This window comes from Lepisma saccharinum, chromosome 1, assembly GCF_977018435.1.
Source record: "Lepisma saccharinum chromosome 1, izLepSacc3.1, whole genome shotgun sequence".
Lineage (NCBI taxonomy): Eukaryota > Metazoa > Arthropoda > Insecta > Zygentoma > Lepismatidae > Lepisma > Lepisma saccharinum.
Genome location: NC_139229.1, coordinates 1,696,427 through 1,710,347, shown reverse-complemented (window position 1 = coordinate 1,710,347; position 13,921 = coordinate 1,696,427). Strand labels below are relative to the sequence as shown.

The 13,921-nt window shown below is 39.2% G+C and overlaps 1 protein-coding gene across 1 annotated transcript in view; it reads right to left on the bottom strand.

The window, feature by feature from the left end:
• LOC145992107 (carnitine O-palmitoyltransferase 1, liver isoform-like) overlaps positions 1–1,926 on the bottom strand; it is a 102,097-nt gene extending 100,171 nt beyond the window's left edge. Inside the window, exon 1 of the mRNA XM_083128352.1 lies at positions 1,621–1,926. Within this exon, the coding sequence (XP_082984478.1) occupies positions 1,621–1,748 (128 nt within the window). The 5' untranslated portion in view covers positions 1,749–1,926. The remainder of the gene's footprint in view (positions 1–1,620) is intronic.
• Between the last annotated feature and the right edge of the window lie 11,995 nt (positions 1,927–13,921).

Below are 13,921 nucleotides of genomic sequence, written 5' to 3'. Positions count from 1 at the left end.
CAATTGTCTGGTAATATGAAGGCTAATCTTCTTTCGAAAAATTAAGCATTCGCCAGTCCGCTATATGCTCAGATGACTTCAATCTCTGTGCAATGTGCCTCCATCGAGAATCCAACCCAGAGCTCCTTGACTACAAAGCGACAACGTTACAACTATGATATCGAGAAGGCACTCGTTCAATTTCTTGGGCGATATATTCCTCTGTATTAACTTTATAACATAGCACTGTTATCCTTTACCGATGTTTCTTTCAGGAAGCTTCTTTATGCGAGGGAAATTAAAAATTCCAAGATAGTCTTCGGTGCGGAAAATAAAATTTGTTAATTTCATGCACACGAGGTCGCCAGTACGAAAAAGTAAGTTACTATGATCGATTTACTTTCTTTTACTTCGCATTTCTGACACTTTTGGCTAATTGTGAATAGTGTGCCCACGAGACGAGACTTTGGCCTGTCTCGACTTGTGGAGCCTCGTGGAAATGCTGTCTCGTCTCGAAAATATTCGTTTGTCTTATGACACATGGTCAATCTCGTCTCGTCTCGAATTTTTAAAAGCCTGTCCCGTCTCGTCCCGTGGGCAACACTAATTGTGAAGATGAGGAGTGATGATATAATGAAATTGATAAACGAACACTCACAAAGAACACCCGGAATTCGAATCCGGAACCTCTGGCATCGTAGCGCGCTGTGCTAGTAAGTTATTATGGGCTGCTGTTCCAACGCGTGGCTGAGTTAAAGAGCTCGTCATTTTTTGGGCAGGAGATCAAACTGATCTTCCTAGAATGTAATTCTGAAAATCATAGCTGTAACAGAATGGGTGTAACTTTATAAAAAGAACACAGTATAATACAAGGTGGCACAGAAAAGGTAAGCGAACATATTAAGTAATCAGTATTTTGGGTGTCTTTTTGGGTTACCCTGTATATAAAATAAAAGTCGATTATCCCATAAAGCCACTGCTACAATTTTTTTTGGCGAACATAACGATGGGAAAATAGGTACCATGAATATTTCTCAAAAAGGGTGGCCCATCTTGCCCACAGCATTCATTTGAAGTTGGGGCACTGTTAATAACTTAACATGGCTACCAAAAAACGTTCTTATTGTTATTTTCTGAAAATTTCCATTGTAGGTGCATTAACTATAATGCTCACCCTCACGCAGCCTCCTATTTTGACAATGACAGCCTTGGACGTTAGCCATCCAATAAATTTTCTTTCTCTAGCGTGAGTACTATACGTATTCAAATATCGATTATGCAAACACAGCCCATAGCAGTATTTTCCCGAAGTTGCTCTTATAACAACAGTGTGTGTGTTGATTCTTTTTCTAATCAGTACATGACGACAATTTCCTGTCATGTGTAAATCGAAGTATTGACAGTAAACAAAATCCTCAAGATCTAACAAGCACTTTCACCTTGAACTCAACTATCTGCCTTCGCGGGTTTTTCGAAGCTATTTTCACTCGGACGAACCTGTTGCTTTCAAGTTGCCCACTTGTGATTATTTACACTCGAACCACACCGTCCAAGACATGTTTACAAGACTCGTATACGCTAGGAATCAACATTCTTTGCATAGCCTATTTGTCAAAAGCGCTATGTTTAAGTTCACCTTACCTGGTTCTGTAATATCGGCGAAGCATTGACTTTCTAAAGGCACGTAAAAAGTCATTCCAAGAACTGCGTCCCTCTTCCATATCAGGTGGAACGTGTAGTTCACTAACAGCACTTCTAGCTTCAGCCATTGTGTGTTGTTTTATGACACTGTCACAGCTGTTGAAAGTGGTAAAGAATGTTCATAAACGGGCAGCTTATTACGCGTCAACCGCGCTACAGGTGAGCACGATATAAACAAAACATTCCGTGCGCTTGCTTCTGTGATACCACCACCCGATACCGCCGCGTCTACTGCTGCTCAGCTGTTTCTGCCAATACGTAATTAGCCTCGTGACTATCAGTGCCATCTAGTTGAAACTGTCCGAACTCCTTCCATTGTGTTTCCTGCGTCAGCAAAGGAAAGTGCAAGATCAAGGTCGTGTTCATTACGTGACAATGACAACAGAGAAAAAATTAACTGTTGGGAACTTGATTTTGCTTGTTATGCAAGTAAATAACCCAATGGCCCAAGCCGGTTGGTCTTTAGGTGGAACTTGATGGTCTGCAGACGAAAGGGTGCAAGGAACTGTAACGGGCGAGATCAGCAGTTAACAAGTAGTGAAATAAGGAAAGATTAAAGAATGTTAAGAGGAAAACTTTTCTCACAAAGAATAAAATAGACAAATGCATTACTACCTAATCAAGAACTATTGGGAGTTTTCTCACCAATCGTCATTTGCGAAGAAAACTTGCAAGATTGTTTAAATCATACAAGAGGTCCGAATTCTCTCACAGGAATGAGATCCTTTTCTTTTTTAACTGATTGGAGTTGATCTTTTTGCGTGTACGATCGGTTACATAAAAAAAATATTTTCTGCAATAAAATACTATTGAATAACGTGTTGGCTAACGGATTTTTTTTATTTGTTTTTTGAATCACCTTACCCCGAGTGGGTGATCTAAGGTCGGAACTTTTCCGCCCTTGTCCTCGCATAAAGCGGCTCTGAGGCTCACCCAGCCTCAAATCAATGCGTACCTGGGGGCAAATGCAGCCGGAGCGTGGTGCTGAGCACATAACCTCCGAGATCGATAATGTGGCCCTGCCCTAACATTTGCCATCATGGCACGGTGCTATATGCACGAGGATCTTTTAACCTTTTCTCGTAGCACGCACTTCAATCTAACCATGATCTCATATCAGGGATCCCAGGTTCGAATTCCGGCCTGAGCATGGGTGTTCTTTGTGAGTGTGAATTCATCAATTCCATCATATCATCACTCATCTTCATCGTCGCTATTAGCCAGCGCCGACTCCATGGGGCTTGGGGGGGCTCGAGGCCCCCCCCAATGTTAACGATGTGGGGGCAGAGCCTCCTAATAATTTTGCTTTAGAGGATCTAATGTATTATTTTGCTTCTCTTGTAAAGTTTACTCTGAATTGTGCCACATGAACTTAACTTTAAATACACATTTGAAATGTCCTAGACTAGACCATCAATTTGATGGGCTGAGACCGCTAAACCATCAACTTTGGGGGGGGGGGGGGGCTATGACCAGAGACAGCAAAACACATGACTTATTACTATATACTAAGTATGTAATTATGAGTATTGTTAAAATTTTTACTAAAAAGAGTTTCAAAAGACGATGTGCATGAACTAGGATAGTGGATGAGACTTTTGGGCTACAAATGGCTCTAACATGACATTCAGAACGAGATCATTGATATATTAGGGAGATCTGTTTCGCGCTCCGTGGTAGCAGATATTGCAAGTCGGGAATATTTTGCTATTATGGTTGACGAAACTTGTGAAATATCCATTCGTGGGCAATATTAATATTCTGCATTAGAACTGTGAAAAAAATTTTTGATATTTTTGAGGAATTCATGGGCTTTTACGTGATTCCGAACACTGAGATCAAAACTTAAAAAAGGGAGAGAGTGAGTCCGTCATTCATTAATTTATTCAGTGATCAGAGCCCCCCAATAATTTTGATAAGTCGGCGCCCCCGGCCAGAGGGGGCAGAAAAGAGACGTGAAATTTAATCAGTATGATATATTCATGATACAAAAGTTGTGGTCAGGGCCGTGCAGTGTCCTCGGCACTTGTGTTATCAGCTGATGTTGGGTAAACAATTCATTTTAAAATGTGTGTATGCACAAATCGACATAATTAAAATGTTCGTGATTAGTGCTTTAATTAAAGCATTGTGCATCCCCTCTCCTATACACAAATACATGGACTGCAGCGTTATTTACTTAACTAAAAGTTCTCACCGGCCCTTTGTACATGACCTCTGTTTGACACTTAGTCCGGAGACCGAAGTCCCCTTCCTAGGTGCCGGGCCCAGCTAAACGGTTTGATTCCAGGGTACGTGTGACCGGATCGGTTTTTACCCCCGACGAATAGCCGACTCGTGCATAAAGTGACGTTGAATAATAATAATCAATAATAATAATGACGTAGATAATAATAATAATTGATGTTAGCCAGCAGAAATGCTTTGCTGACTTAACGTTGACTAAAATATAAATACCAATAGTTATGAGGATTAGTATACTATTTGTATGAACACAAATCATAGTCAAATCATAGATAACAAAAATGTATATTATATAACACACAAAAATAATACCTATTACACAACCCCTCGCTATCACTCAGCATTCACACACTCTCTCATACCGCAGGGGAAAAATTACATTAACATAAATACATTGGCCCTTTTTAGACACCATGCAATATTTAGTTTTTCTTATGAATATTAAACTGCGCCCGAAGACGTTAATTTGCTTAGAATTAAAGATACTAAACTTTCATCTGCGCGTGCTCATTACATTCTGCCAACGGGCATGACACGTAAACTTTTTATTCTTGCAATTTATTTAGACATTTAAATAATTGTGGTAGAATTATCACTAATGCGCCTTGGAACTTCAATAACATTAGGCTTAGATATCAACTGCAAGGCACACATGTTTACAGACTGAAAAGTGAAGACACTTATGTATGAATATATTAAAAATAGCACGAAGTTAACTTACTTCCTCACTTAGCAAACTTGAGAGGTGATCTCTGCAAGAGATACACGATTTATGCCGTTTTAAACAAATATTTACCGAGTAAAGCATATAAGGTGACATCAATAAACATTATTACTCAACAGCTCGGCGCAGAGCGTGGAAAAACAACAGTATGCTGTGAATATCTCTTCCGAATTAGCAATTGTGAAATTTAGATGATGTTGGCAAGAAATAATTTAATCAATACCTTTGCGACTTTTAACTTTAAATACTGGTATCTTTCCGTCCGACGGCCGATCTTGGATTCTTGGGTAGATGATCACTCACACATATAAAAAATTAACAGTAGTATACTATACCATCTCGGCGTTATAGACGTTCCAGCGACGTTTACCGTAGTCCTCTAAACGTCGGTGTGACGTCAATCCGCGGTCCTCCTTGCGACACTAACACTTCCCCACATTACTTATTTGTAGTGGCACTTCGCAATCTTCTTGGACACACCTTCCTTCTACGCTTCAACATCACGGCGATAATCTTGTCGGCCTCGTAATGGAGTGATTAATTGCTTCGCATCGTCTCTCTCTCTCTTTCTGGGGGGACGGCGAAAACGGGCGAAGTTTCTTTACCGGGGGTACTCGTGGATTCTCGCTGCTAATCTCACGCGGGACGTCGGCGTCGTCTTAAGACGCAGTAGGCGTCGCTTCATTATCTCAATCTTCTCTTCCAGACGGTAGATCTAAGTGTGGGCTGGTGTCGCTTCATCTTCCAATTTCTCTCTCTCTCTCTCTCTCTCTCTTTCTCTCTCCGTAGAATTCTCGTCGGGCGTCGGCGTCTCGACTGGCGGCTTTCGGCGGTATCATTTCATGACTTCTAATCGGGCTGTGGGCGTCATTTGTGGCGATGTGGCGTTTGTGGCTTTTGTGGCGGCGTTTTAGTGGTGTGACGTCGCGACGCTGAGCGATGATCTGCTGCGTTGTCGGCTTCATGTAGGCTAGGAAGACCCATAGCCCTCCTTCTCTTGATTTTAGCCCGCCATAGTTGTATTAATGTTCCTCGTCACAAAACGAATAACGCGAATCCAGTGCACAGGTCACTAATTAACACTGCGTATTCGTACACCTAGTCACTGTCACTCACTCACGCAGGATAAAATACACGGCGCGGTAGAAAAAAGACAAAGTCCCGAATCTTTACTCCGACTGTCGCAGAGGTGTTGTCGGTTCAAAAACTGGCGGTAGACTGTACGCGTTTGTTCGTTCTGCCACTATTTAAAGACGACTTGAAATTTCGAATACAACAGACTGACTTTTAGGCGCGGAAATCTGAAGTTACGACGTTGGTGGTCAGGCGTCCCTTTTTGGCTAGGTCCAGCTTCCTCAAGCACACGTGTTGCGTTAGAATGGGGTGAAAAGAATAGTTCTACCCTCATCCGGTACGTAACATGTTCCTCCAGTAATTGGCCTCCCACGTGGACTTTCCTTCGCCGAATGCACAAAAGTCGCTCAAAAATAGTGAAAGATTTATCACAGCACATTGTTAGTTCCGAGCTCCTACGACCGAAAGGGGGAAAAGTCGACAAAGGCAGAAAAACACAAAAGGTTCAGAAACGTGGTGTTTTTCTACCGAAGCTTCAAGCGGATACAAAGGTTATCAAAAAAAAAAAAAAAAAAAAGTATGTGACAAAAACTGATTGTCACAAAGTAAACTTCCTAACGCAACAGCACTTCAAGGGCCAAGACACATTTCATTAGTCAGAGCATCAAGTCCCATTGTTGCTGTTCTCTGGCATGTTGGATAATAAGTGCATGTAATATAAAATTTTCAATGGCAACTTCTACCATCACCGTGGCCACTGAAATAAGCCAATGCTATTTTGAACTGCACGCAAATCACATGCGTTTGAAAATATAACCCTCATATCACAGTTGGTGGTTGCCAGCTTGAGCTGCAAGTCGCTTCACCCTTCCGGCTCTTACTCGAGAAAGGTCCGATTGTAAACCTCCAAATTTGGAGGTGGGAAGCAACTTGCATCCCGATTAGGCTGTTTGATCCATCACTGCTTCTGACGCGAAAGGCAATCTTTCTATAGTGCGACCACAAACAAAAGAACCTTCGGCGAAAAGTATTGGAATCACCTCCCCCTTCTTCCGTTCAACTCGAGCCACAAGGAAGCATGTTCCACTCTGCCCCTCCCCTCCATGTGGGAGTATGGTGCATAGGAGTCGTGGGTCTGCGCAGGCTTCTTTGCTTGTGGTTCCACTATAGGCGGTTGCCAGCCTGTACTGCAAGTCGGTTAACCCTTCCGGCTCTTAATAGAGTTTGAGTTTGTGTTTTAAGTCCACTTTATGTACAGTAAGGCTAATCGGGACTGGACCTACAGTTTAAAGTGAGATCCGAACCACTATGTGCCTCCATCAGGTATCGAACTGGGTCCCCTTGGGCTCTTAATCGAAAAAGCTCGATCGTAAACCTCCAAATTTGGAGACGGGAATCAACTTGCATCCCGATTATGTCGTATGATCCATCATCGCCATGTCGCGAAAAGACATCTTCAGGTTCTAACTAGCAAAAGGAAAGTATAAATGCAACAGCATTTTTTTTAAACTTGGCAAATAACCTGGTACTTTAACAAAACTAATGAAATTCAATAGGTTTGGATATTTATGTTTGTTTGAAATTAAAAATGGGTCATGTTGACTTCACATTCTGTCCACAAATTCGTATCAATCCCTAAGATTATATGTTTATTTTATTTAAGTCTCTCTGAACGCTTCACGTTGACCAGGGCATTCACTTGTTTTTCTCAGTTGTCTCAAGCCTCTGAGGCATGTTTACAATGCATTGTGTTGTGCCATGCAAACCTCCTGAGCATTCAGGAAACAGGTAATACTTCTGGTTATAGAGTCAGCGGTTTGCATGGTGGCAATTAATAACACGATTCGGCATAGAGGAAGAGCTCGATGGCCTAGTAATATAGAGGTGAGACAAGCTGAGAGAGGACTGACTTTTGGGATTGAGTTGAGAGAGAAAAGGTGGTCAGCAAGGCAGTAGGTCAGAAGTGGAACGACGCTTTGGTCGACGAATTGGAGAAGCTTACAGAGGACTTCACTTATTTAATTCAGCTTAATACTTCAGATAGACAGGTAATTATCCTAACACCCAGCCATGATTCAGGTTCAACGGTTCACAAAGCCCAACGAGTGACCATTGTCTTTTCTGTAGTTTAGTTCCTTAGTGTGATTTGGTACCTTTCGCATTGCCAAGCCTTAACTCGTCATGCCCATGACGAGTGGTCTCATCAGAGGATGAATGATGAGTAATTTACATCACCCCAGCAATTAATTGCATAAACAACTGGTTCAGATCCCCTCATTCTTTAGAATGACACGCATTTATATTTGGTGCGGAAACTGAAAATCAGTCAAGTCAACTTCGCATTGTTGATAAAACTTGTTAGTGTGAATGAAAAGTTTGATTACTTCTCTGACATTTCTAGGTTTAAACCCATGCAGCTGTGGATCTTTGTGTGACAGACTGCTAGGACAAAAGTGACATAGTTTGTTCCACACAGTCAGTAGCATACGCAGGATTTCATCAAGGGGGGTGTTATTTCTAAAACTTTTTTTTCCAAATTCACATTACCATTGTTTTATTATACTTTAATTAAATAATAATAATAATCAAAATTAATTAATAATACTTATAATTAATTAATTCGCTGAATTAATACTAATAATACTACTAATACCACTACTACTACTATTAAGTAGTAGAGATCTACATCTATTAAAATTACTTAGGAGTAATATTAACAAATGAAAATTATATTAAAGAGGAAATAAAAAGCAGGCTTAATTCAGGAAATACTTCTCTCTTCATAAACTTTTGTCTTCTCGTTTAATATCTAAGAAACTAAAAGTTAAAATATACAAAACTGTATATTGGTCCCTTATATTGAAAGAGGAACATAAATTGAGAGTATTTGAAAATAAGATCCTTAGGAAAATCTTTGGACCTAAAAGGGATGAGGAGACAGGTGAGTGGAGAAGGTTACATAATTTAGAACTACATAATTTGTATTCATGTCCAGATATTATTAGAATAATTAAATCAAGAAGACTTAGGTGGGCAGGCCATGTGGCACGAATGGGAGAGGAAAGAGGAGTTCACAGGATTCTTGTTGGGAAACCTGATGGTAAGAGACCTGTAGGAAGACCAAGACGAAGATGGAGGGACAACGTTGAGATGGACCTAAGGGAAATCGGTAGGGATGGAAAATAGTATATAGAACTTGCTCAAGATAGGGAAAGATGGAAGGCCTGTGTTGCTGCAGCCATGAACCTTCGGGTTTAAGAAGGCTAGGGAGTTAGTTAGTTAGTTAGATCTACATAAATATAGTATTTATGAAAACAATAGAACGAAATTACTTTCTAGTCATTCGATTTTTATCAAATCCTGGGAGCATTTTTTTTTTTTTGTTTCTTTGTTACGAAATAATTGTCTGGTCAACGAGGTGAGACATTTCAAGGGTGAAGAAGATCCATAAATACAAGAAAATATATTAAAATAATTTGAAATAATCAAAGTATGTAACTCATCCAAGGAGCTGCAGTGATCTGGTCGGTGGAGCGTCTGGCAAGTAACAATAAGCGTGAGATCCGGATTCGATTCCTGAAATTGGTTGGAATTTTTCCGGCTTTTTCCCGATAATTCACATCTGGATTATCTCACTGTTCTTACCAACAAAACATTTTACAATAGTTAAAGTTATTGTCCTTTGAATAATTGTCTAGTCAACAAGGTGAAATATTTTAAAGAGAGGCATTCAAACGTGCTGCGGTAAACAATACAATGGGAAGGCAAACTGGTGACTGTATTCTTGTCCGCCTAGCCTTTGTCTATACAGGGTGTACCAAAAGTCCTATTACCCTCCCCATCCCCCCTTTGAATTGTAGACAAACCTGCAAAATGTTATTTTAACAGCATGCGTATGATGAGAGGATGGTATACCATGAAATCAGACCAATGACCACCATTTACTCCAGAGGATCTGTGTGCACACCGCCATTTTCATGGCACAGTATTATTCGCCTCCAGGTGCAATGTGAAATCCTCCGTAACATAAGATGTCAGATCTGGATTTCGAAGCGGCCATTTTAAGAGAATTCCTCAATGATGTGTTCAGAGACAAATGGATTGGACGAGGATCGCCAAATTTACCAGCACCTCTAAAATTGCCACCCCGAAGTCCAAATCTGACATCTTGTGATAATGCGCTATGGGGGCACATCAAACAGAAAGTAGCCCATAATCGTTATCAGACAACTGAGGAACTTCAAGAAGCTGTTCACAGTGCGTTTGCTTCCCTCACGCCAGCCATGTTATGGAGGAAATCACATCGCACCTGGAGGCGAATAATACTGTGCCATGAAAATAGCTGTGTGCACACAGATCCTCTGGAGTAAATGGTGGTCATTGGTCTGATTTAATGCTATACCATCCTATCATCATACGCATGCTGTTAAAATAACATTTTGCAGGTTTGTCTACAATTCGGGGGGGAAGGGTTAATGGGACTTTTGGTACACCCTGTACATTAGCCTCTTTCAACGAACCAAGAACTTTATTTAGTTAATTCTCATTGTTCACACACAAAAAAATATATGTTCGTTGAACACTGGCATACGTAGAGGGATGGCTGATGTTGTTCCAGCCCCTACCGAAAATTTGAGAAAATCAGAATTTTCAAATAAAAATCCGTTAAGAACTTTAAAAAATCAAAATGTGTAAATGCGAAACCTCTTTTAAAGTAAATTCCGATTACCATTTTTGACTTTGAATGCAATTTTAATAGACTGAAAAGCTCCAAAAATACGAAATATTTTATTATGCATCTATGCATCCTGCCCTCCAATATTCCAGCCCCTCCCGAAAAAAAGAATCCTGCGTACGGCAGTGTATTGAACATTGTTGCAAGTGAGATACAAAACAACTTTTTTCTCTTTTAAATCATAGTTACCCTAACCTAACCTCATAAACTCGTGTTTATTTTTTGAAGGCATCACTCTGAAAGACGCGTGTCTTTGGAATGCTGTGCTTTTCTCCATGCTGCATGGAAATAATAATTCAAATTATTATTATTATTAGTAGTAGTAGTAGTAGTAATAGCAATATTATTGTCCCAGATCTTTGACTGAAAAATTGGCCATTTATTTTTTTTCCACAGCAATTTTCATATTTCACAAGCTCAAGGGGAGTGGGGGTTAAACCACCGTACCCCCCTTGCGTACGCCACTGCACACAGTTCATTATTTCTTGGGGGGAAATAGCAAATCATAATGAAATATGTGTACTTTTACCTGTTCAACGGATTTCAAGATTTTTATTTTACGTTTCTAAACAATAGTTTTAAAACAACTTGGGGGCCTCCCAATGGTATAGTTGTAATGTCATCGCCTTGTAATCAAGGGGTCCCGGGTTCGATACCTGGTGGAGGCACATGGCACAGTGGTTCGAATCAAACTTTAAACTCTAGGTCCAGTCGTGATTAGCCTTTCTATGTATAAAGTGAACTTAAAAACAAGAAATCAATCAAACAATAAAAACAACTTCAGCAGAGGATTAAGGTGAGGTAAAGTTCACACATTACGCATATATTATTTTTATTGTAACTTTGAAATGATGTTGCAGATTCAGAAAGGAGTCTCAAACGTCTGTTTATAAAGTGGTACTCAGTGTTGCTATTATATGTACTAGAGTGCTGAACCGAGAGTAGTACATGCATAACCGTAATTTGCCTGTTTGATTGATGGATTTAGTTTACTTTACTTCGCTTTGGTGCCACTTTTGGCTAATTGCGAAGATGGAGATGAGGGATGCCCAGGCTGGTATTCGAAACCGGGACCCCTGGCATAGTAGTGTGATGTGCTAACCACTCCACCGTGGGGGCCGGATAATTTGTGTGTGGTAGTGCACTCTCAAATATGGACCGTGATGTAAACGACGCAGTGAAATTAAAGTTTAAGTGAACATAGTCATCTCCATGTTAAAATGTACTTTAGTCTTTCTTACCAATACAAAATGATAAATGAAATAGATGATTGTGGGCTGAAACTACCAAGACGAATATTTTACATGCCGGGTGGCCAGAATTAAAGTTACCCAACTCAGAGCCCTCTGTAGCCTGTTTGAGGCATCGTGGAACTCTGAAATTTGGTGAATCCACTATGCAGACCATGGGGAAGAGGATGGCAATAAAAAGAAAATAGTTCAATTTTCTGCCACCAGGTTGAAATGGGCACTGTACTTTCATAATGGCTTGTAATAATGACATAAACTGCCCCAATTGGTTATGGATTTGCCTTTACTTTGCAATAAATGAGAGATTATTTTTTTGCAACTTCCAGCCACTAACAAATGAAGGGCTCGGATGTAAAGCATGGTAAGTGACAAAATGCAGGTTTCGAGATATTGGAAATTGATGTTTCAAAAAAATCTGATTTACAAATTAAAATAAATTTCTAAATGATTTACAGCAAGTATAATTCACTTGTATGTTTACTATCATACAAACATGATATTTCATCCGAAATTTTTTTTTTGGTGGTGCTACATGCGATTTGTTTGAGGCTTGTTCAAGGAATTGTTGTAGTTACCATGCTTTACATGCAACAATACAGTATTATCAAAATGAGTGATCACACATACCACTTTGATGTCAGTTCAATAATAATATTTTGACATTACTTTTTATAGCAAGCTGAACAATTTGTAACACAAAAATGAAAGCCTTTAATAATAATAATAATTTCATTCAATAAACAATAACCTGAGTTACTTGTTGTAACAAGTGTTTGCATTAATAGTTTTCACTGATATTTAGCTCTTATGGATTAAAATAGTTATAATTTAGAACCAAGAAGACATATTTACAATATGAACAATAAAATAATTTGCTAAAGAAATCTCAGCTATTTGAGAGAATGGAATGAAAGGCCGCGAACTGCAACTGATGGAGGTCATCGGAATAGTGTTCAGCTAGGGTTATCTTTATGAGCATGAACAGCCCATGATTGCACATTACTGATGTCTACACATTCATCCCCATAAAGTGCCCTCAGTCTCAGATGAATGTCAATTTGTAGCACATTTTCTGCGTTTAGAAACTCAATCACTGCACGCTACTTCAGGTGCTCCACCGACATTGCATGGTTACATGCTGACATTTTCCTCGCAATAATTCAGCACCCCCTGGCGATAGAAGTTTGAAACCTTCAATGGAGAAGCGGGAAAGTCTTGTAAGTGCAATGTATGGTTGCTCAAAATCCAAAATGTGTTTACAAGGTAACAAAGAAAATAAAAACATAGGAAGTGTTTCTTTTCAGCACACCCTCGTATATATACTTTATTGCAGAGCCATTTCAGGATTGTAATGTTGTTCATTGACATTCCAAATTACAGTTTGCAGAATTTCAACACAAAATATTAATAAGAAATGAAATTAGACATGCCATATTTAATGCAAAATGTTGAATTTTTCACGAGTTTTGTATCTCTTAAACTAATTAAATCTCAAACTCAAAATTTTTACTGAAGTTACTTATCCTGAAGTACTGTATTGTGTACAAATTTCAGATTTTTAAACAACTGCCCACCAGAGATATTTAACCCTGAACTTGGAATTTTTTAACAAAAAGTACATGTTTATGACCCTGTAGAAAAACAAATATTAAAGTCTCAAGTTTCAAATAATTTTGACGTACTCTATTGGTACACAGGTACGTGCACAAAAAAATTCAAGTGTCAAGCAAACTGCCTTCCCCCTCAAAAAAATGTCCGAAACTGTCATTTTGAGCGATTAAAATACACAATTTTAACCTTAAAATTTATTATAAAGGAATAATATTTTGAAAATTACACAGAAATATAATTGTAGCCTATAATGTGCTTAACATCACAGATTTTGTCTCATTGTCGTAGGACTTACCAGAGCTGAGACAAAAAAGTTGCCGCTGATGCTTACGAATGGAGAAAATGACGCGCGCCATGATCAAAAAATGCCCACCATGTTCAAATCGGTGATAGTAAAAATAAAATAAGAGTGGTTCTGAACTGTCAATATATGAGGCTCACACCACTCAAAAAATAAACTTTTTTAAAAATGGTCAAGAAACCAGGTTGTATGACTTCATATGGATTGACCCAAATACGTTATTAGGTCCACCATAAAAATATTATAACTATTAAAATGCGCATTACAGATTTTTGAAAGAATATTTTATAAAAAAACTAAAC